This window comes from Moesziomyces antarcticus (genome assembly GCF_000747765.1).
Source record: "Moesziomyces antarcticus DNA, scaffold: scaffold_v10001, strain JCM 10317, whole genome shotgun sequence".
In the NCBI taxonomy this organism is placed as follows: Eukaryota; Fungi; Basidiomycota; class Ustilaginomycetes; order Ustilaginales; family Ustilaginaceae; genus Moesziomyces; species Moesziomyces antarcticus.
The window spans coordinates 384,583-406,436 of record NW_014639009.1 but is presented as its reverse complement, the minus strand read 5'-3'; the positions used below and the strand labels follow the sequence as shown (position 1 = coordinate 406,436).

Below are 21,854 nucleotides of genomic sequence, written 5' to 3'. Positions count from 1 at the left end.
CTGCAGGCTCTTTGCTAGACGGGACAGAGATACCGAAGAGGCTTGCACGCCTGTCAGGCTGATTGGACGGGAGGCGGATCACACATCCGGAGCAGGCACACAATGATCTGTACCAAACGAGCGGGCCTGCACCGTGGCTTGCGATGCAGCAGGGCAAGACTCCAAGTTTGCAGATCGCACTTGTCCAAATGGCGCCAGCTTTGGCTAGCGGCGGCAAAGACAGGATATGCAGCCTGCTACCAGGGATCAATGGACAAGGCGATGCACTGCGATCTGCAGTCGACAAGGTTGGAGCATGCGGTCTGGGTAAGACCAAAGTGTTTGAGTGTCTCGCAAGGCAGGCACGGGCTTTGGGATCAAGCCGTGGGCAGGCGAGCGTGGTGCGATGGATGCTTCACTCCCGTCTCCGAAGCATGTGCATCACAGGGCAGCGGCTTGCAGCGCAGCACGGCCGTGCACGCACGACAGAGCGGAGTGGGCGAGACATGTCTACGCAGCAGCCACACAAGGTTTGGAGGAGGCGGCAAGGGTAGATTCGTGGATGGCAAGAGATGCAGGATGGGTGGCGCTGATGGTCAGGGTCGCGTCGAGGACCCGCTACTCGACACATGTCAAAAAAGCGAACAACGTCGGCTCTGCTCGATGTGCGTGGGCTCGGTAAAAAAAGTGCGCCTCTAGTTGACACTCTGTCCGCCCCCTGACTCTCCAGCCATTCGCCATCTCGGTCTACTCGGCTCGGCGGCTTGCTCAATTCGGTGTCGACCTCGAGCTGGAAAGTATCTCAACCCTTCGCTCAATACGGCGGCACCGCGAGCTCGATCCGTCGTCCGCGGTATCTTTCGGAAAAACGTTCCTCCCGAGTACCTTAGATCGGTGATCTTGAAAGAAGGCGATCCAAATCGGCGATGGAGAGGTGGAGGCGAACGGGTCCAAAAGCTTCGGAACATCATCGTGACTTCGGATGCAGTGCTCGTCTTCGCGTCACCTCATCACAGACGAAGTTTCGACGTGCATCGCAGGCCCGTCGAGATGGCACCCACATCGATACCGCCATCAAAAAGGCAGCGGGTGGAGCACGAGGATCCCGCACCGCCTCTTCCGCCTCTTCCGCCTCTTCCGCCTCTTCCGCCTCTTCCGCCTCTTCCGCCTCCACCAGCTGAGGAAGACGAGGAACACTCGAATGGACTTCCTGCGCCCCCCGGCTCACCGCCACCACCGCCGCCGCCAGAGCCATCTCTAGATGTGGCCGAGAACGCCGACATCGTGCCGCCACCACCGCCATCCCTACCTCCGCCTCCGCCTCCTCCCGCTGCCGGCGAAGAGGACGAAGACGCCGAAGACGATCTCGACATTCAGGATGCCGAGTACTGGACACGTCTTGCGCAGCCGTCTTCTTCCTCTGGCCCGTCCGGCACGGCGGCATCCTCTTCAAAAGGGCCAGCTACAACAGCAGGCGGAGTGACGCCAGCCAAGAATAGCAAGTCGGCGCTCTACCTCGACACGATCAACCGCGCGGTGCTCGACTTTGACTTTGAGAAGCTCTGCTCAGTGTCGCTGAGCAATATCAACGTGTATGCATGCCTGGTGTGCGGCAAGTACTTCCAAGGGCGCGGGCGCAACTCGTTTGCGTATCTGCACAGCATCGACACGTCGCACCACGTCTTCATGAACCTCGCGACCTCGCAGACGTACATTCTGCCGGACAACTATGCGGTGCCGGAGGAGAGCCAGGCTGCGCTGCAGGACATCAACTACCTGCTCAACCCGACGTTCGACACAAAGACGCTTGCGACGCTGGATGAAAAGGAGGCGTACGACCTGAGCGGCACGGCGTACTCGCCCGGCTTTGTGGGTCTCAACAATGTGGGCAAGAACGACTACGTGAATGTGGTGGTGCAGGCGCTCGTGCATGTGCGTCCGCTCCGAGACTTCTTCCTCCAGCAGCACGAGGCGCAGGCAGGCACGAGCGAGCTCGTGGCAAGGTTCGGGGCGCTCGTGCGCAAGATCTGGAATCCGCGCGCGTTCAAGCCGCAGGTGTCGCCGCACGAGTTCCTGCAGCAGGTGGCCCAGGTCTCGCACAACCGCTTCAAGATCACCGAGCAGGCGGACCCGGTGGAGTTTCTCGGATGGCTGCTCAACCGACTCCATGCCGACCTCGCCTCGCCAGGTGGCAAGGGCGCGAAGCGCAAGCGCACGGCGGTGGGTGTCGAGACGATCATCAGCCGGTGCTTCCAGGGTGTGGTGCAGGTCGAATCGCAGCCGCTGGAGAAGGTGGAAAAGCACGAAGATAACGCTGCTGTGGCTGCGCAGGCGGCAAGTCTCGCCAATGGGGCTGGTCCCACGGGAGGACAGGTGGACAGTAATGGACGTGCATGCTTTGATCCTGCTGGCAAGGTCGAGCGCAAGGACTCGCCGTTCTTTCTGCTGTCCATGGATCTTCCTACGCCTCCACCAGTGCTGGGCACGGACGGGGACGACGAGAGCGCATCGCTCGTGCCGCAGGTCACGATTGGACAGCTGCTGGCCAAGTACGACGGTACGAGTCTGCACGCCTCGCACGCACGGCTTTCCAAGTACCAGCTGCGTCGCTTGCCGCCCTTCCTCGTGCTCCACTTCCGACGCTTCACCAAGAACAGCCTTGGCCAGACAGAGCGCAATCCGACGCTGGTCAATTTCCCTACCACCAACCTCGACGTGTCGCGCTATGCTCCGCTGCTCCCTGCGGCCGACGCGATGGATACAGACTCCCCCGTCGCCCATGCATACGACCTCGTGGCCAATGTCGTCTACGACGCAACCCCAGGCACCGTCAACGAAAACGCCGCATGGAAATCCCACGTCCACACATCCCCCGCCAACCGCAAGCAAAATGCACCAAAGTGGTTCGCGATTCACGACCTCATCGTCGACCCTATCGATCCGCACATGATCTTCCTCGCCGAATCCCACCTGCAAATCTGGCAGAAGCGCTCATCGAACCCGCCTTAGGACCTCCCGAAACCATGCCATGCAAACATTCAGAAGCCTGAAAACCTAAGGACCTTGATGTGTGATTGTGAATGTGTGTGTGACGGCATGCGAATACAGTGACGAGAAAGCGCGGTACGGTCAACGACTGTTGAAGTGTTGCGGGTGTGGGGGGATATACCGGGAAAAACCAGGACCAACCGGAAACTGAAACTGAGACCAAGAAAGGGAAGAGTGGGAATAGAGAAATGCTAATGAAGGGCGGAGACCTCGCATCGGTTTGAGGCGTGCGCTCAAAGCTCGATGGCAACAAGCACGAGGCCGGACCTGAGCGCCAGTCCTGAGACCGGGTCAGTGTCGGGCAGCCTGTGCGGACCGGCACCGAAGTGGTCAGCGGCCATGTCACTGCTGCTAGCGGTCTGTGCGGCTGCAGCGACAAGAGCGCCGCCCACATAGCAGAGCCCGTGGAGCACCGAGGCAAAGTCGCGCAGCGCGCGGTCGAGGCAGATCATGACCGAGTCGCAGCCGAGCTTCTCGCTAGCCGCGTCGAGCACGGCGAGCACCTGCTCGCGGAGCAGGCTCGCGTCGACGATAGCGGGCATGCTGACGTACAGAGTGCGCTGTGCGTCCGCCGAGCTATCGCTGCTGCTGGTGGAGGAGAAGGAGCTGGAGGCGTGCGCCGACGCGGGACCAGCAGCCGAATGCGACTTGATGACCGCGCCACTCCAGCCGGGACTGACGAGCTCGACGCCGGCATCCTCGACGGACAGGTTGTGCGGCACATCGGCAAAGATGCGATGCAGGAAGGCGTGCGCCGACTTGTGCGCGTGGTGGCGGACGTCGTTGTCGGGACTGATCTCGGGTGTGGCGGGCATGAGCTCGACAGAGAGAGTGCCTCTGTGAGCAGCGGCGACCGGGTGCGTTGGCTTGGAGCCAAGCGAGGCATCCGAGTGCAGCAGGAGCGACTGCGCCGCCAGCGTGAGTTGATCAAGCGTGGCCTGCGAAGCGTCATCCGAGACGTCGGAGCCGTCGTCACTTTCGAGCTCGCTGTCGCAAGGGGTGTGTCCGGTGTAGATCGGATCGACCGCATCTGCGTCATGTGCGGCCTCGGTGGGCAAGGGGTGCGCCGAAGGAGAGATGCGAGGTTGCTGCTGCTGCTGAAGCTGCGCCTGCTGCTGCTGTGCGCGCTGAAGCTGGGAGAATGAGCCGGATTCGATCAAAGATGGCATCTGCACGGGGCGGAGGCCAGGAGAATGCGGCGGGGTATCGGGCGGAGAATCAGGGAGCTGATGGTCCGCGAGGGTTCGTCGATCGATGGACGCGCTGCCCACGTCGGCAGCACGTGAGGCGCGGAAGATGGGCACTGCTACCGCGGGAGCGGGCATGCCTCTGCTATACGCCCTGTTCCACCCCTGAGGATGGGTGGACGTAGCCACAATGCCAGCCATCTGCTGACCATGCTGCTGGTGGGGCGACAGAGTCGAGACGGCGGCTACGTTGACGCTGGCGCTGGTGGCCAGAGTGTTGGAAGTGGAAGTTTGCTGCGAAGCGACCCCTCTCACAGGTGCACTTCGACCTGGATGTTGCAAAGTGGGTGTGGATCCAGGCATTTCTGCTTTAAGGACGTCAGGACCACCACTTGACCACGGTGCTCAACGTGGTAGACTGCTGCTGGCTCCGGGGCGAGCCAACAGCGGCGTGGGTGGAGGTGAGAGCCGAGCGAGCGGGGCTGAGGCGCGCGGAGGTAACCCCATCGAGGCCAGCACCTGCGCTCGGGCTGCTGGCGGGGGATCGACTGGGTTGATTCAGATTATTGGCGGTCATGGTTATAATGTGCGGGCGAACAGCTTGGCGGTGGTGGTGTTGAATGAGCCCGACCGACGTGGACCGAGGGAGGCTTGAAGTCGTAAAGACGAGCGTAAACGCCTGGATGCGATCGTGGATGGAGTGATGAGGAGATGATGGCTGACGTTGAGGTCAGAGTGACTGCGCCAAATGTGCCTGCCCAACCCTACCTCTCCGCGCGATTTTGGTCAGCTGCTCAGCTGCTCAGCTGACTGTAGAAACTCGGAACAGCCGGCCCAGGCTTGCCTGGGAGAGCGAGCGTGAGACTCGTTTTTTTCCGCGCTTTTCCACGGCTTGTAGCCTAAGCTGGGCTTGGCAGGGTGTCGTTGCAGCCAACGCCTGCGCTTAACGAGGGCCGCTTGACGAATGGCGCCATTTTCAGCCCTGGCCCTGTGATGCACTCGCACGAGAACATGCTAATCTCCAAATCTGGTTGGGACGGGATCGGGCTTCGGATTTTTCCAGATATCAGGGTCGTCCTCCACCTCTGCAGAGGGCTGCACCTAGAGCCGCTGAGCTTTCGGCGGCTGCCACCCCACAACCGACCGTCTTCAAGTCTCGTTGGACCTGACGTAGACGTTGAGTGATGCCGCTGCGCAAGGAGCCACCAACGCCGCGCTCGGCCGCGGTGGCCGCACGGCTTGACGGCGCACAGCAAGCCGGCACGTCTTCAGCCACCGCCCTGGGGCCGCTCATCCCGGTGCGGCCCGGACAGACGTCGCTGCGGCGCCAGGCGATCCTGACGGAGGACGAGTACACGTCGGCGCTATCGGCGGTCATCAAGCGCGACTTCTTCCCGGACCTCGATCGCATGACGGCCGAGAACGAGTATTTGGCAGCCGTCGAGGCCGACGATCCGCGCCGCATCCGGACGGCGCTCGAACGGCTGCTGAGCTTCGATGGTCAGCAACGCGGCCCTGCGTCCACAGCGCGCAAGACACGCAGCTCGGGACGAAAAACTCCCGCCACGGATGTGAGGGCGACGAGAGGCGAGTGGGACGACACGCCGGTAGCGTCTGCTTCGACGTCCAAGGTGTTCGACCCCACGCTCACGCCGGCCATCAGCACACCTGGCCCGGACGCGCGGCTAGAAGAGCAGGGCACGGACGATGCCGAGCCGAGCTCGGGGATCGTTCCCGATGTGAGCCTGTCGCTCGCCGGCTTTCAGGCGCGCTATACGAGCGAAGACAATGCGAGCTTCGCGCAGCTGCTCGAGCGCGGCAACGAGGAGCGCAAGCGCAAGCATGCGTGGCTGTACGCGCGCGAGCGTGCGTCGGTCGAGCAGCGCCGTCGCATCGAGTCGATCGAGCGCCAAGAGGCAGAGGCCGGGCGCAGGCTGGCCATCGAGGCGAATCCGGACCATCCAAAGTTGATCGCCGAGGGAAAGGCGACGCTTCTCCTCGAAGGCAAGGGCGGCAGCAAGGCGTCGGAGCCACAGTCAGCGCTAGAACCAGATCCGCAGAAGAAAGACACGGACCCGATGGACGATCTCATCCTCGTACCGGAACCAAGGCGAGACGACCGCCGCCCGCCGCCGGGACTGGGTCGGTGGAAGTACACCGCGCGCAATGCGCTCCTCTTCGGGCCGGACGCCAACGCCGACTCTCTGCGCGCACCCGGCGCCGAGACCGCCACCGACGACGAAGCCACCACGAACTTTGCTGCGATCCAGAAGCTGGATGGGAGCGAAGGTGCGGGCGGCGCCGAGGCGGAGGGTGGGAGTGAGGCTGGGTGGTCGCCGAGCAGTTCGCGTGTGGATGCGGCGATTGCGCGCGGGCGTGCCGGGTCGGTCGCATCTTCTTTCGACGCGCACGAGTCGCCCCGCGTCAACGGGTACGGATTTGTGACGCCGTATCTGACGCCGCAGCATGCAGTTGATGACGAGCATCTACGGATTTACAATGCGATCAAGGCGCGGCGCACGCCCGGCGATGCAGACGCAGAAGCGGGCAGCGCAGGAGGGAGGGGGTTCGAGTTGCCGCGTCTGGGCAAGCGCGAGGAGCTGGCACAAAAGCTTGCGACGCCAGCAGCTAAGCGGGTTAAGCCCAGTCCTTACGGGACGCAAAAGTACACCGGACTGGCAGGGTTGAGAGCGCGCGCATTCGCGTCGCCCGCAAAGCAGAGCGCTGCCGCTCTCAGTCCTGCAGCACGAGCACTGCTCGATCGAAGCACACGAACGCTCACTCCCGCACCATCCGTCACACGCACTGCCTCCGCTCACGGCTCTACCACTCCTGCCTTCCGTATTGGAGATCGAGGCTGGACACCTACACCACAGCATCCCCAGCGCCGCGCGCGCTAACCCACACCACTTTGTATCAATATCTTGTCCATGTGCATTCAATTCATTCCTGACGTGAGCGGTACCGAAAGATTATGCCTCGTTGGGGCGGATGATGACCTTGACGCCCGAGACGCCGTCCTTGTTGGCCTTGAGCGCCTTCTCGACGGCGTTGAGACCGCCCTCGATCACCATGGGCCTGTTGAGCGTCACATCGCCCTTGGCCACGTAGCCGTTTTCGCCGCCGAGGTGTGCGGCAAGGGGTTCCGAGATGTAGCGGTACTCGGGGTGGGAGCCGATACCGAGGATAGCGACGACCGAGGTGTCGGGGAGGTCCTTCTCCTCGGACTGCTTGACCGCCTTCTCGTCGGCGGGCATGACAACGAGCACCTTGCCACCCTTGAGCGCCTGCAGGATCTGGACGCCCAGCAGCTGCGTCGAGGGCGACGAGATGGTGTCGTACACAAAGTCGACGCTCGAGTCGGATGGAATGGCCTTGACGAATGCCTCGGCCGTGGTGGCTTCGGAGCGGTCGAGCACCGTAGTGGCACCCAGCGACTTGAGGAAGTCAAAGTGGGACGCGGAGGACGAGGTGACAATGTGGTCGAAGCCAGAGAGCTTGGCGAACTGGATCGCGTACTGGCCGACGGACGAGGAGCCACCAAGGATCACGGCGGTCTTGCCCTTGCCGACCGAGGCGCCGTCAGCGTTCCAGGGCGGCGAGAGCGACATGCCGGACTTGTGGTAGAAGCCGGTGGCTACAACCATACCAGCCACCCAGAAGGTGGCGGCCTGCTCGTCGGACACCTTCTTGGGCGTCTTTGCGAGCAGAGCAGCAGGCATCTTGACGTACTGCTGGAAGGTAGACGAGTCGTAGTTGCCAATGATGCCCTGGAAGAAGACACGGTCGCCGACAGCGACGTTGGTCACCGACTTGCCTGCCGAGACGACCTCGCCCGAAGCGTCCGAGCCGAGCACAGCGGGGTACTCGGAGAGGAAGACGCGGTAGTCGCGCATCTTCCAGTCGACAGGGTTGATGGAGGTGGCAATGACCTTGACTGCCACCTCGTCGTCGCCAATGGGTGCGAGCGAACGGTCAACGACCTGGTGCTGGGCACCAGCTTCGGGGACTACGGCGGCCTTGTGCGAGGAGGGGAGCGACATGTTTGCTGAGAATTCGGTTCCTTTTCGTAGGAGCGAGGAAAGTTAATATGAATGGATGTCGGAATGAGTGTACGAGGGGGTCGTCACCTATATACCCTCTTGACCAGGTCACGGCAAGAAGGCTGACGACTGAGCTACGGCCTTCGCAACATTCCACCACGGCTCTCACAGCTGTGTCTCGGGCCATGACAGTTCACTTTCTTGTGGAGGTGTCGACAAACAAATTTGCGCATGGACCTTCGGCAATGCTTCCACCACACTGACCGAGTGCCTGAGCAGGCGCCATGGTGAGCCCAAAAAAGAAAAGAAAAAGAAAATGCAATTTTATCCCCTCCTCTCTGCGCTTCTGCGGTGATCTTCCCCTTTCGGCAGGCATGGCTAAACGTCGGTTCAACTTCGAGCTCTCCTTGCCCGGCTTCCGATCCGAACCACCGCCATGACGTTTTGCGTGGTCCAACAACGTTCGGAAATAAGGCTCATGCAAAGCGACAAACTTCTCCGGCTAACCTGCACGCTCGTCGGGCCGGTCAATAAACGGCTCGCCTTCTCACTCTGCAACGTCACGCCTCGTGTCACACTGTTCGGCTCGGGCGATCCATGCATGCTCATGCGCAGGGTCACGGTCTCGAGCGTTCGATTCATTGTCCTTCTCAACTAATCTCCGGCGGGTTCTTAGGGCACAGAGGCTTCTTCCATGGCCGTGGGCTTCGTTCGCCTAGCCATGCACATCTCCCTGCTGGCTGTCCGAGACTGCGCCTCGTCGCTGCATCCACTCGGCGTGCGCCTTTCGGTAGCCTGCCTCCGCGACAAGAAGAAAAGGTTCCCTCTGTCAGATTCCGAGCTTCGCGGTCCACTGCTTCGCCATCTTCCCGATCTCACTCACCGACAGCGTTGAGCCGTGGTCCATGCTCGTTGGTGGCGCGATGCGTGTTGAGGTCTGCTCGTGTCATCCCGTGCCATGAACGTGCAAGACGCGACCGTGAACGAACGGGCCGAAGGTCAGTTGTCAGCATCGCCATGCATCTTTGCTCTAGCTGTGCCTCGCGTACGATCCGGTACGTACGATTGAGTGTGCCATACGCCTTGTCGCATCCAGGAAAATCGCATCGATACTTGCGCTCCACCTCTTCCGACTTGCGGCGTCGTCGAATCCTTCGAAACGGTTCACTTCCTCGCGAGCTACCATCGCCGTTTGAGCTCCCATCTCCCCCCTCTCCTCCAACACGTACCTGGCTCGCAGAGGCGAATTGACCGTTGGGCGCCCGATACCAGATACGACGCTTTGATCCGATCGACCCTTCCTCCATCCGGTTGCCCCTCTGTGCATCGTAAGCTGCTGTTCCGTCACTCGCCAACGTCCATGACGAAGCTCCTTCACCTTGTGCAGCTTCCTGCTCGGGCTGCAGGCTATGGGTCAGCGCTGCGGTAGAGAAGTCAGACGACTCGAACCGCGGTTCTCGGATCGTGCCTCCTGCGAATCCGCTTTCCAGCCCATGACCCTGCGTGTCAGACCACGGATTGTTCCTCGAGCCTTCCATGCCATCGCCATAGAGCATCGTTTCATCCAAAGCCCATGGTAGGCGAGGAAAAGGTTGACTCGACGCGAGAGAGTTTCTTTCCCCTATTGATCCTAGAAGGCTCGGCCAGCTGCGCCCCGACATGGCTGCCTCGGTCCAGATTGTCCCGGGACTCGAGCCACCTCCGTACTGGCCCGAGCCCCACATCGGGTTTTCGGTTTCGCCTCCCGCTGCCACTGTGAAGAGTGTGCTCCAGCTGCTCTTCCCGAGCTGCTCGACCACTTCTCTTCCCTGTGAGTTGTCACATGTACCGGTAGTCCCCGCACATGGCACGCCAGCCCATACATGCTGAGACTCAATTGAGTCCTTCAGATCCTGAGCAACGTCGTCTTGAACTACACCACGAGGCGAGGGTGGCGAAGGCGTCGACAATTGCAGCTCGCGCACCTCTGATGCGATGGATTCCTGTGAGCCGCCCGCTCGACCATTGTGCTGAGACGCGAGGAGATTTGCAGTCGCTCCACACGGTAGCCCGAGGCCATCGCCGTGCGGAACAGGGCAGTATGAAGCTCTCTGTTTATGCTCGGATCGGCCTGCGTCGTCCTTGACGCCTTCAAACCGCAGGGTGAGACTGGGACCTACCAGGCTTTCCGTGACCATACTCTCCTCCGTGAGTGCCGGCTGAAAGCCCGCCTGTCTGAACACGGGGGCATCAAATCCCGCGGCGTCACTCTCAATCGGAGGACTGTACGTAGAAGCACCGTCTGTCAAGACGCGATCCGATCCAAAAACAAGGTCAGCGGGAGACTCTCTTACGGGGGCATCGTGAGCTTTGCTCTCAGCTATGTGCTTCTTGACTCACGGTACCACTGCAGAGAAGCCGAAGCGTTATTTGAATCGAGACAACGCGATTGAGAAAGGCAGGGAATGATGTCCAAGGGACTGGCAGCGGTGAGGTCGAACATTTCCGTCGCTGATCTACATCCACCGCATAGGTGAGCATAAGCAAGGCACACGGCTGGTGTCTGATGCAGTTGAGTGTCAGACTCCTTGGCTATTGCCGATGGATGGACATCACCGGATGGAAATCCTCCACTGTTGCGCGAAGGTGGTGCTGAGCTCGACCGGGCTGGCTGGCAGCCACCTTCCAGGCGGACCTCCTCCTGCAGAACGTGAGTTTCCCTATCCATGATGAAGAGGTGGAGGAGGAGCTGCGGGAGAGTGAGCGAGCAAGATCCCTAGTCTCACTGCTGCCGGTCAAGTGGTCAAGTCCAAGTGCAATGCAGAGATTGAGAGCCTCGAACGAGAAACGGCTCGAGCGGCCCGCCATCTCGCTTTTATGCTCTTGTGATTGTTGATCATAGAAGAGAGAAGATTGTTCGAGGTCTGAGATGCCATGGAGTCCAGCTCCACAAGTTCCATCTGAAAGTGCTGAGCGGCGGGTTGTGACGAGAATCCCGAATGGGCTCAGCCGTTTCTAGTCATGCGGCTCGAAAGCAGCGGGCCAGGCCCTTGTGGACAAGATCAAGACTGCTACCATGGGGCACAACGTAGCGGCATAAGCCGTAGAGTCGACGGAACTCGATTCCATTGTCCAGGAGGTCGCCACGTCTGAAAGCTATAGGGCTGAAGCCCAAGGGCGTATGACGTCAACTGCCCGTGCTTCTCTTCGCACGCTGAACGAGGACGTCCACACATGTAGCCAGCCGTCGGCGTCATCGATCACATGGTGATGTGATCTCACAGTGTAAGCAGCACGCTCACGGTCGGAAAGGCTTTCTGACGCTGTTCGCCCGCATCTTCTTTTGACCGTGTCACCATCACACGCTCGTCCAAATCGAAAACTTTTTTCCGTATCGTCACATAAGTTCGAGCACGAACGCCATCTACGCCCCTCTCGCCATGCTGCTGCTCGCTAGCGATGGCAATGGAAACCCCTCTCTCAGGAACACCGGTGTCGAACACAGACACCCAGTCACAGTATGGCGACGTCGCAAGACCGATGCCACACCTCCCCTGCTGATACCGATCACTTGTGCCTGATTGGAGGATGTATTTCGACCGCAAGACAGAAAGCGCATGGAGCGAGGCGCGCGAGGGCATCGGATCCAGGAAGGCACACCTTATTCGGGCTTTGATGCGCGGAGGCCCGCGCAATGCATGGCTAATTGAGTTTGAGCACCTTACGCTTTGGCGACTTGCGAGGCGTCGTCTTGGTAGGACTCGTGCTCGGAGCCCGATTGCCTCCTTGCGACCGACGACTTCGGCGGGGTTGCTTGGCATCCGCGACTTGATCCTTCTCTTCGGACTTGTCGGCTTCCGCTGCAGATACTTGGCTAGACGATGCTTTCGGCACTCGCTTGCGTTTGCGTGCAGGTGTCAAAGGCTTTTCAGAGTCAGCCTCGGCCTGCGGCGGCGTTTCGTCTCTCTGAGCCTCGAGCTTGTCGGATTCGACCTCAACCTGGTCCGGCTTCTTATCCTGAGGATCAAGCAATTCTGCTTCCTCTTGATCTTGACGGACTCGACCACTTCTCCGAGGACGCGAAGCGGCAATGGTTTCAGCAGCCTCCTGGTTGACTCCAGGCTCCCTCGATTCGTCGCCAGCGTCATCGGCGTTTCCAGCATTGCGATGATCTCCTGATTCGGTCCGCTGGCGTCCGCCTCGTCCTCGAGCCAACGCCTTCGGTATTAGGACCTTGTCCGCTTCGGGAGCTGTGTTCCCCGTGTCCGTAGCCGCAGCTGCGCTTTTCCTAGGCCGGCCCCGTCTCTTCTTGGCTTGAGAGGCGATCGGAACCGGCGCAGTGCCTGAAGTCGAATCAGTCGCTTCTCCGTTTCCACCAGCGTCATCGTCGCCCTGATGCAGATGCAGATCATCAGGATCGCCAGAGTCGCGCGCTTCCTCGTCGACGTGCTCCTCAAGAGAGGCGATGGACACGTCGCCTGGAGCGGCGGCTGTCGAGTGTCTTTCCCGCTGCAAGCTCTTCCTCTCATCTTCGGGTAGGTAGTTGGCATCGGCATTCGACGGATCGGAACGTCGAGGCGAACGACGCTGTGGCGAAGCTGTGGCAGCCTTGCGCGTCGATTCTGAGACTTTGATGTGCTGACTGGCCCGTGGAGGAGTTCCGGGTACTGGGTGAGGCAGATCATCGATGGGTGTGGCCTCCATCGGGTTGTCCTGATCAACCGCGAATGCTTTCGGAGAGCCTTGCTCATCGTCCGCGGTTTGTTGCAGATCCATGTCGAAGTCGTAACTCGCAGCCACCAGTTCGGCGGCGGCGGAGTTGGGCTCTGCAAATATACCCTCGCGGAGGATTTGGAGACCGACGATACGGCTCAGCATGTGATGCACCTCGAGCGGAAGGAAATCGGGATCCACATCGACCCAGTCGTCCGAGTTCTGTTCAGAGGCTTCGCCCAGGTCCTGAGCGTGCTCGTCACGAGCGTCCTCGTGGTTAATTGAGCAACCAGGGACAAGGAAGACCGGGGAACCGGTCACGCCCGACAATTGCAGACGTCTGTACAGACAATGTGACCGGGTCGTGATGGTGAACTTGGCAGGCTCAGATCGTGCGATCGGGCTCGATGCCGGATCCTCGTCTGGAATTGAGCTCTTGTGCTCTCCTTGGTCCGCGCCGACGTCGATTGCCTCATCAGTGCCTTGGACTTGCTGTCCCTCAGCAGCCGGACTCTCGCGGATCGGCAGTAACGACGGCAGCGCACGAAGGGGAGCGGCGAGGTTGCTGGCCAGAGTGGAAGCGGCTTCGGTCATTTGGCTGAGCAGGTTGCGCTTGGCAGCTCCGTGAAGGTGTCGGTGACCGTGGCGGTTGGCAGAGGGAGTGAAGCTTGAGACTGATCGGCGGTCCGATGAGGCAGGCGATGGGGGCACTCGGGATGTCGCAGGGATCTTCGGCATGACCAAGGGCGATAGGTTGCTGGGCTTCTGTGCCTCTCCGGAGCCCGACACGGCTGGCAGCTCGTTGGAAACATCGCCGGCGTCGGTCTCCAGCTTTGCCTTCTTGTGTGGAGCTGTCTCGACCCGTTCGGAGTCATCGCCGTCCAAATTGGGTAGAGACGACTGTTCGGCGTCAGGATGCTGCTCGGCCGTGTCGGACTCTGCCCTGGCTTTACGCTTCGCAGGGACGCTAGACGAAGCGCCGAGCTCATCGTCGGTCCGCTTTTCATCTGCGAGTGCATCATCCATGGTCTGGTCCGCCGAGTCCGCACCTAACGGCGCAGTCTGACGCTCGACCGAAGTGTCGCGGTCAGCAAGATCTCCGCTGAGAATGCCTTCGTCATCCGTCGCGACGCGGATGGCTGGCTGGTTGACATCGTCTTGAGAAAAAGGGACGTCGGTCTTGCCGCTGCCGTCGATGGCAACGTCTTCGTCCGGCATGATCGCACTGCCAAGGGCTTCCCCGGAGTCAGACTTCACACCCGTGTCGAGAGCAGGTGTAAGCAATGGGGAAGGAGCGGACACCTTTGCGGGCTCGATGAGGATCGGTTGCTCGACGACTTCCTCCTCGCTATTGTCCTCGACGTCCGCCTCCAAGACGTCTGTGCTTTCGATGCGCACGAGGGTCGGTTTGGCCGGCTCAGAGGCGCTGCCGATCGAAGCTTCAGCCGGTGCGCTGACAGGAGCCGTGGTCGCGCTCACGATGGTGTCTGCCTCTTCGACTGCAATTGGGTCTTCGCGGGCCTCGGCTGCGGGAGATGACTTTTCGTCATCGGCCTCGGCCAGAACAAGCGGTGCCGGTCTGATGTCGTCTGCACCATCTTGAGCCACCTCGATTAGATCTGATCGCGAGGCAACACTTCGGTTCGCGTCGGCGGCAGTATCCTCCTCCTTCTCGTCTGTCAAGTCTTGGCGCCCTTCGTCATCGTGCATGAGTTGCTGGGACTTGTCTTGAACGACGACCTGATCTGTAGTCCCATGGCTGGCGCTCGGTGGATTCGCGGAGATGGCGCCGTCAACCTCGACTGTGTCAACGTCCACTGGAACTGATGGAACGTCGAGCTTGGGAGATGTGTCCGACGATTCTGCGTCATGAGCAGCCACAGCGCCGTCGGCACCGTCCGAGTCCTCTTGCTTCGAAGCCGGCTGATCTTGACGTTCGTCATTTGGCACAGAGGCCAGAGCTTCCATGAGAAGCGGATCGATTTGCTCAACAGCGTGGATTGCCGCAGGAGACGCCTGCTCCACGGCGTCCTGGGCTTGAGATTCGATCGTCTCGATACTTGCCTGCAGCTGAGAGGCGGTAACGAAGCCGGGCAGAGCTTGTGCCCCTTGCAGCGCGCGGAAAGCCGAGCTGACGGACGAGAATTGGGGCGGATGCGGAGACGAGATGTCCTCGTGGGAAGACTGCTGGTTGTCGAGATCTGACCAGCGCAGATCCTCGTCAACCTCTTCCGGTTCAACTTCACTTTCCGGCATGGCATCGCTGTCTGGCTCGGCCAGATAAGTGTCGAAGAGACGCCCGTCGCCATCAGTTGGAGACGCCCTGTCGTGCATGGTGATGTCTGCTGCGATGTGATCGTCAGGTTGAATGACTTCAGCCGAGAGTGTCTCAAGCTCAGGCTCTGCATGGTTTTGGACTTGAGCTCCTTGATGGGCGTCCTGGCTGGAATCCAGAAGCTGCGAGTGGTGATGAGTGGAGCTCTCGCCGTCGATCTCGTCGTCGTGAACGAGCACATGAGAGCCCGAGTCGCTGCCTGCGTCAGAATCGTCGGAATGCTCGGAGGGGGCCTCGTCGAGGAGTTGATCTTGCGAGCCGAGGCTGTAATCTTGCGCCTCAACCGTCTCTTGATCGTCTACCTGCTCATCGTCGTCAGAGTCGCCTTCATCGCTGGACTGACTACCCTCGTCCGAGTCGGAGAGCACGATAGGTTCGTCGGCATCGCCAGCTGGGCCATCAAAGACCGAGTCGTGCGGACTCGCATTGGCATACCGGTCTCGAAGGGTGGATGGATCTTCATCGACCATGTCCTCGTCGTCGTCAAGCTCGTCTGAGGCAGCATCAGCATCAGATGCTTCGGATTCGAATTCCTCGTCCAGATTGGCATCCTCCTCGAACGTGTACTGAGCGCTGTCCTCGACATCGTCTCTTGTCGCAGCGAGGTCGAAGGCCGCGGGCGTCTGGGCGCTCTGATCTGGGACGATTGTGAATGTGCCGTTGACGATGGCGATCTGGTCCATGGGCTGTGGAGCTGAAGATGTCTGGCTGGCTTGCTGGATCTGGTTCGACGCGGCTGATGCGTTGTCAGTGTCGGCTGCGTCAGCATCCGAGCCGGACTCTGACGAAGAAGCGTCGCTTGAGCTAACGGAATCATCCGAGGAGCCTGACGAGCTCTCGTCGGATTCGACTAGCGCTCGCTGGCTGACGCTGGAGCCGGGCAAGGCGGTGTCTGCTTGGAGAACCTCGATCACCGGCTTCTTTGGAGCGACGTCCGAGCTGGAAGGGTGCGGCTGGCGTTGGTCTTCGAGAGCGGCTATTCTGGCGCGTTGCTGGAGGATGGACTCGATATCGAGGGCGCCGTCTGCTCCGCGGTTGGCTTCGAAAAGCGCCGAGGGGCCAAGATCAAGTTCGGAGCTGGAGAGCGGCTCAGCGCTGGAGAGGATGTCTGCCAAGCCCGCGTGCTCGACTTGTGGGTCTTCGGGTTGCAAGCCGCCGCCACGCATGAGCTCCTGGAGCGACTTGGCAGCGAGCAGGCTACGTTGTACCGCTGGATCCGATGCAGCGAGTGCATCAGCCTCTTCCGATTGAGAGTCGGCCTCGGCGTCTTGACTGCTGGCCATGCGCTCGAGTACTGCTCTACGAGAGCGCTCGAGTTCGGTACGGCGGCGCTCGAAGTCAGATTGAGCATTCGCAGCCCATTGGGTTGCGGACAGAGAATCGTCCGAGGCAAAGGAGGAATCGTGCGTAGAATCGGCGTCCAGAGCGGCCGAAGCCGGAGATGGCACACGATTGAGCTGAATACGTTGCTGAAGGTCTCGAAACTCCTTGCTGGGCCGTGGAAGGCGGACGCGACTGCGTGAGCGAGGCAGGTTGTGGAGGGACGATGAGGATGGGGATGCAGCAGCTGGTACTTGTGCGGAGGGATGTGATGGTGACTGGAGCGCGTCGCCGATGCGTGAGCTGAGGTCGACGATCCAAGCGACTTCATCGAAGCGCTGGTATGCCGAGGCGGAGACGCGTGGGCGACGCGGATTGCTTGGGCTGGACATGCTGTGGTTCGACTGCATTCTAGCAGGTGATGGCGCTTCAGGGATGGGCGAAGCTGCCGAGCCTACTGCGTGAGCACCGAACGAGGATTGTCGAGGACGTGAGGGGGTTCCGAGATGATGCAGTGAGACGTCGCCAGATGCGGAAGGAGGTATATAGCGAGGACGCTGGAGCGTGGTCTTTGAGGTGCCGTTGATGTGGTCGGCCGGCATGATGGCAGGAAAGAGGTTGACTAGGCTGAGCGTACGGGCTTGGACAGGCGAGGCGCGGTGATGACCCTTGCAAGCGGCCGCTCGAGCCGATATGGGTGGATAAGCCGGTGGCCGTGGCCTGGATGGAAGAGGAGGAGGAGGAGGGAGAAGGGAGGATGAAGGTGGGTAGGCGCAACGAGAGCTGCAGCGGATTGAGGCGCGTCACAGAACATGAATCGAGATTTTTGGTGCATCTGAAAGGCAGTCGAAAGTGCGAATTCCGAGCAGGCGCACCAGCCACCCCAGGTGGAGTGCGCCCACTCTGCGCTTTCAGATCGGCACGCGACCCTCCATCGGCTTGACTGGTGTGATCATCGGTCGATCTAAAGAATTCATGCCACGCCGTCGCCCAAGGGACGCAGCCAGAGACAAAGGGACGTCGCTAGAGTCGGCCACAAACGACGAGATATGAGCTCAAAGCGACCAGCGTCTCAGCGTCTCACACATGTCCGTCAGATGAACTTCATCTGAACTCCAGTTGGCTTGTGAAGATGGCGCCAACAGGTGACAAGACGAGATTGGACCCTGGCGTAAGGAGGTGGGTTTCTGCGGTTGCTCTGCTCAGGGTCTTGGCTGGTCTGGCCAGAGTGAAGCGCTCTGGGTCTCGAGACTCGAGGTTCGTTGCAGGGTTCGTTGGTTGATTGATTGATTGGCGGGCTGGTAGGCTGGCAGGCTGACAGGCAGCTGAGGCTGGAGAGGATCGGCGCAGGAGTGGGCGTTTGGGTCAAGACTCTGACACCCCATGCATCCCACGCACGAATGCATGCCTTGTCTCGCAGCGCGGCGCCTCCTCCGCCTCTCGCTTGGCGTGGAAACGAATCACGATTTTTTCGGGCTTTGCCGACTGCATCTTTTGGGCGGCCTGGGCTGCTCTGTCTGCGAGTCAGGTGGATGAGGGTCCGATCCGTGCTTGCCTGGAAGGCGACGACCGCAACTCAACTCCGCAGGCAGGAAAGAAGCAGTGGGGCGGTCGGTCACCGGCGAGGGGGCGTCGGGTCGAAGTCATGCGCAGCGTGGCGTGGGCAAGGCCGGGCGAGTGGGCAGAAGAAAATTCCAACTCAACCGCTGCTCTTGTGAAGAGAGAGTCGTGATTAGAGTCTAATCCAGCGCGACTCGCCGGGCATCTGCGCAGAGAGAGAGGCGCTTCGCTCCCTTTTCGGCCCTTTTTCGTCTAGAAGCCCAAGCTTCTGACAGGGCAGGAGAGCAGAGAGCAGAGGTCTCGGGCCGCTCCTTGTCACGTCCGTCGGCTTGGGCTCGCACTTTTGACGCTGACCTCTGCCGTTGCACTGCAGCTTCCGAGTCTCGCGTCGGCGCCCGAGCAGCCTTTTCCTTGGAGGGGAGCGCGCGTGTGTGTCTGAGAGCAGGACTCAGCTCACTCCGGAAGCCAAAAAAGGTGCCTCGTGCGCACAGCCAAGCCAGCACCTTCACCTTCCGGCAGCAGCAGCAGCGGCATCAAAGCGGATCGACGACAGCACCCTCAGCTCGTTTGGCCCGGCCCCTCACTCCGCTCCGCACTGCACTGCACACCCTTCCGCCCGCTTCATCAGCCTCGACCTCATTCCGTTTTCACCCTCCAACTCGATTGCCGTCGTCACCACCCTTCTCCTCTTCGGCCTCTGCTTTCCCTCTGACCGCTATCGTCCTCTGCACCGTCGTCGTGTCTCGTGCCCCACCACCTCTTTGACGCGCGTCTGCTGCTCTGCGGTGCCCAACAAACTCGACCCCTCGCTCACCTCCTCTGTGCCAGCTCGCTGATCTCAACGCACTCCACTCGATCCCACCTGCATCCCTTCGGCCTAAAGCACATCAGCTTTCGGACATCCAGCCTCGCATCTTCCGTCTCTCCTACATTGCTTTTGCGCGCATTCCCGGATCCCCTGCCGCTACCGTCGCATCCGCCTGCATCCTTGCAAAGCCGCCTGCGTCTACGCTCTAGCATCTCGTTGTCAACACGGGTCGTTTTGCTTGTCAAACCTCACTACCTTCTTCTCACCCCGTACGTCACGCCACGCCTCCATCATGTCAGTGCCAGGTGCCGACTTGCAGGAGCGCATCGCCGCCGCTCGCCGTGAGGCCGACGGCCTCAAGGAAAAAATCCGCGCAAAGAAGGATCAGATGGCCGACACCAGCCTTCGAGCCATGGCCAACGACATCGAGCCTTTGCCACGTATCGTTATGAAGCCCCGTCGCACCCTCAAGGGTCACCTCGCCAAGATCTACGCCATGCACTGGGCCAACGACAAGCGCCACCTCGTCTCGGCTTCGCAGGACGGAAAACTCATCGTTTGGGACGCCTACACCACCAACAAGGTCCACGCCATCCCACTCCGCTCCTCGTGGGTCATGACCTGCGCCTACGCCCCCTCGGGCAACTGGGTCGCCTGCGGTGGCCTCGACAACATCTGCAGCATCTACTCGCTCCGCGGCCGCGACCCCAACAACATCAAGGTCGGCAGGGAGCTCTCGGCGCATACCGGCTACCTCAGTTGCTGTCGCTTCCTCAACGACCAGCAGATCCTCACCTCCTCCGGCGACATGAGCTGCATCCTCTGGGACATCGACTCGGGCACCCGCATCACCGAATTCAACGACCACACCGGCGACGTCATGAGCATCTCCCTCAGCCCCAACCCCAACGTCTTTGTCTCGGGCGCCTGCGACGCCATGGCCAAGGTGTGGGACATCCGATCCGGCAAGGCCGTCCAGACCTTTGCCGGTCACGAGAGCGACATCAACGCCGTCCAATTCTTCCCCAACGGCGACGCCTTTGCCACCGGCTCCGACGATGCTTCGTGCCGCCTCTTCGACCTGCGCGCCGACCGAGAGCTCAACACCTACACCCACGACAACATCCTCTGCGGCATCACATCCGTCGGCTTCTCCGTCTCTGGCCGCATCCTCTTTGCCGGCTACGACGACTACACCTGCAACGTCTGGGATACGCTCAAGGGGGAGCGCGTCGGTGTGCTCGCCGCCCACGAGAACCGTGTCTCGTGCCTCGGCGTCAGCACCGACGGCATGGCTCTTTGCACCGGTTCCTGGGACTCGCGCCTGCTGGTTTGGGCTTAGCCACGCCCTCTATCTTCGGAAGCCACACGCGCGATCCAGACCTTTGCTGTCGCCATATACCCATCCCTTTTCCCACCACCACCGATCGCTCTCTCTCTCTCTCCGACCGCATCGGTGCTCACGACAGACGACGGCGGCAGCCGAGCCTCATCACGGGCGGCACACCAGTGCAAGCCCTCTATGCGTACTCGTCGCGTCGTCCTGTACCCTCTTCCCCTTGCATTTTGTCATCCTAGCATCCCTCCTTCACCCCACTCTGCCTGCCTGCCGAGGCTCATGTCGCTCGCTCTCTACGCGTTTACAGCCGCTCGAACGCGGCCTAGCGGGTCCTCACCGCGGCTTCCCGCTCCCTCGAGACGCCCCCCGGTACGCTCTTCCCACTTTTTTTTCTCCTGTCTGTTCTCGTCGGTCTTTTCACTTCAACCTTGGCTTGTCATTCATCAATACACACCGTAGCTGTGTGCTCCATGTGGCAGCTGCAGATGTGTGGGTCCGCGTAGTGTTGAGGTTGGGAGGAGCAATTCCAGCCTGGGCGTTTGAGGTAGAAGGCGGGGCGGTTTGGTTTTGCCCCGTGCGTGGGTGCGGTCCGGCTTTTCGGCTATTTCCAACACCGCTCTGAGGGCCGTCAACCCCGCACTGGATTCCGAGTCGCTGTGGTCGAGCAAGTGTTCTTCTGAACCATCACCGACCGGCATTCTTCGGCCTCGCCTTCCACCATCACCGCTCTCGAGCTATATTTTGGGCTGAACGACTTACACATACGACGCAAGCCTTTGGACTTGGATCACCGACAGGATGGCGACTATCTGGCGAGGGGTCGGGCGGACGAGCTCTCGACTTGGCATGCCTGCCTTGACGGTTCCGACTCGAACGATGGCATTCCAACGAGGCTTCACTTCCACCTCCGTACGGGGTTCTGAGGATAAGCGCGCAGCTTCTTCCAAGATCTTTTCTCTCGAAGAGGTCGAGGCGGGAATCAAGGCGTTGGAAGACGCAGGGTACGAGCGGGCAAGCGTGTGGGAGCAGCGCGTGGTATGGGGAGACCACGACCAGTTCCAGCACGTCAACAACGTCCACTTTGTACGCTGGTTCGAAAACGCACGCATGTTCTTCGCCAACGCCATGCTCGAGTCGGACAACTTCACCCCGGAACGCAAACTCGAAATCACAAGAGGTACAGGAAAGTCGTTCATCCTCGCCGGTATCAACGTCAGATACAGAAGACCAGTCGTATATCCAGACACCGTAAGCCACCCCAACCCCCTTTCTAAAGCTTGATTGGTAGAAAAAGGTGTTCATGCTGTTTTGTTGGCTTTGTAGATCTTGGTGGGACAGGCATGTGAGCTGCCACTCGGTAAGGATCGATTCATGCTCCGAGGCGCAGCATACTCGTTGGCACAAAAGACCATCGTCGCCGTCTCGGCACAGGACTGCGTCACGTACGACTATACCCAGCTCAAGAAATGCGACATCCCTCAGGATCTGCGCACCGCCCTCGAGAAACGCGCCTCGCACTTTGACAAGAAGCTCTAGCCACACC

At 60.6% G+C, this 21,854-nt stretch overlaps 8 protein-coding genes across 8 annotated transcripts; 4 read left to right on the top strand and 4 right to left on the bottom strand.

The window, feature by feature from the left end:
- Window positions 1–188: 188 nt before the first annotated feature.
- PAN0_001d0143 (cysteine proteinase) lies at window positions 189–2,988 on the top strand (the record flags this gene model as incomplete). Its single annotated transcript, XM_014803763.1, has 3 exons — window positions 189–306; window positions 413–610; window positions 710–2,988. 3 exons carry the CDS (start codon window positions 189–191, stop codon window positions 2,986–2,988), a joined length of 2,595 nt encoding a protein of 864 aa, XP_014659249.1.
- A 272-nt stretch (window positions 2,989–3,260) lies between these two features.
- Window positions 3,261–4,577, bottom strand: PAN0_001c0142 (uncharacterized protein; the record flags this gene model as incomplete). The annotated part of the gene is made up of 1 exon (XM_014803762.1): window positions 3,261–4,577. One exon carries the CDS (start codon window positions 4,575–4,577, stop codon window positions 3,261–3,263), a length of 1,317 nt encoding a protein of 438 aa, XP_014659248.1.
- Window positions 4,578–5,398: 821 nt separating this feature from the next.
- On the top strand, window positions 5,399–7,114 carry PAN0_001d0141 (aspartate aminotransferase; the record flags this gene model as incomplete). Its single annotated transcript, XM_014803761.1, has 1 exon — window positions 5,399–7,114. One exon carries the CDS (start codon window positions 5,399–5,401, stop codon window positions 7,112–7,114), a length of 1,716 nt encoding a protein of 571 aa, XP_014659247.1.
- A 72-nt stretch (window positions 7,115–7,186) lies between these two features.
- PAN0_001c0140 (alcohol dehydrogenase) lies at window positions 7,187–8,257 on the bottom strand (the record flags this gene model as incomplete). Its single annotated transcript, XM_014803760.1, has 1 exon — window positions 7,187–8,257. One exon carries the CDS (start codon window positions 8,255–8,257, stop codon window positions 7,187–7,189), a length of 1,071 nt encoding a protein of 356 aa, XP_014659246.1.
- A 715-nt stretch (window positions 8,258–8,972) lies between these two features.
- On the bottom strand, window positions 8,973–10,964 carry PAN0_001c0139 (uncharacterized protein; the record flags this gene model as incomplete). The annotated part of the gene is made up of 4 exons (XM_014803759.1): window positions 8,973–9,052; window positions 9,141–9,194; window positions 9,321–10,538; window positions 10,637–10,964. The coding sequence occupies 4 exons, from the start codon at window positions 10,962–10,964 to the stop codon at window positions 8,973–8,975; spliced, it is 1,680 nt and encodes a 559-aa protein (XP_014659245.1).
- A 974-nt stretch (window positions 10,965–11,938) lies between these two features.
- On the bottom strand, window positions 11,939–17,206 carry PAN0_001c0138 (uncharacterized protein; the record flags this gene model as incomplete). The annotated part of the gene is made up of 1 exon (XM_014803758.1): window positions 11,939–17,206. The coding sequence occupies one exon, from the start codon at window positions 17,204–17,206 to the stop codon at window positions 11,939–11,941; it is 5,268 nt and encodes a 1,755-aa protein (XP_014659244.1).
- A 530-nt stretch (window positions 17,207–17,736) lies between these two features.
- Window positions 17,737–19,181, top strand: PAN0_001d0137 (uncharacterized protein; the record flags this gene model as incomplete). Its single annotated transcript, XM_014803757.1, has 4 exons — window positions 17,737–17,775; window positions 18,133–18,281; window positions 18,538–18,934; window positions 18,993–19,181. The coding sequence occupies 4 exons, from the start codon at window positions 17,737–17,739 to the stop codon at window positions 19,179–19,181; spliced, it is 774 nt and encodes a 257-aa protein (XP_014659243.1).
- Window positions 19,182–19,264: 83 nt separating this feature from the next.
- On the top strand, window positions 19,265–21,847 carry PAN0_001d0136 (heterotrimeric G-protein beta subunit; the record flags this gene model as incomplete). The annotated part of the gene is made up of 5 exons (XM_014803756.1): window positions 19,265–20,231; window positions 20,315–20,517; window positions 20,619–20,680; window positions 21,109–21,559; window positions 21,650–21,847. 5 exons carry the CDS (start codon window positions 19,265–19,267, stop codon window positions 21,845–21,847), a joined length of 1,881 nt encoding a protein of 626 aa, XP_014659242.1.
- Between the last annotated feature and the right edge of the window lie 7 nt (window positions 21,848–21,854).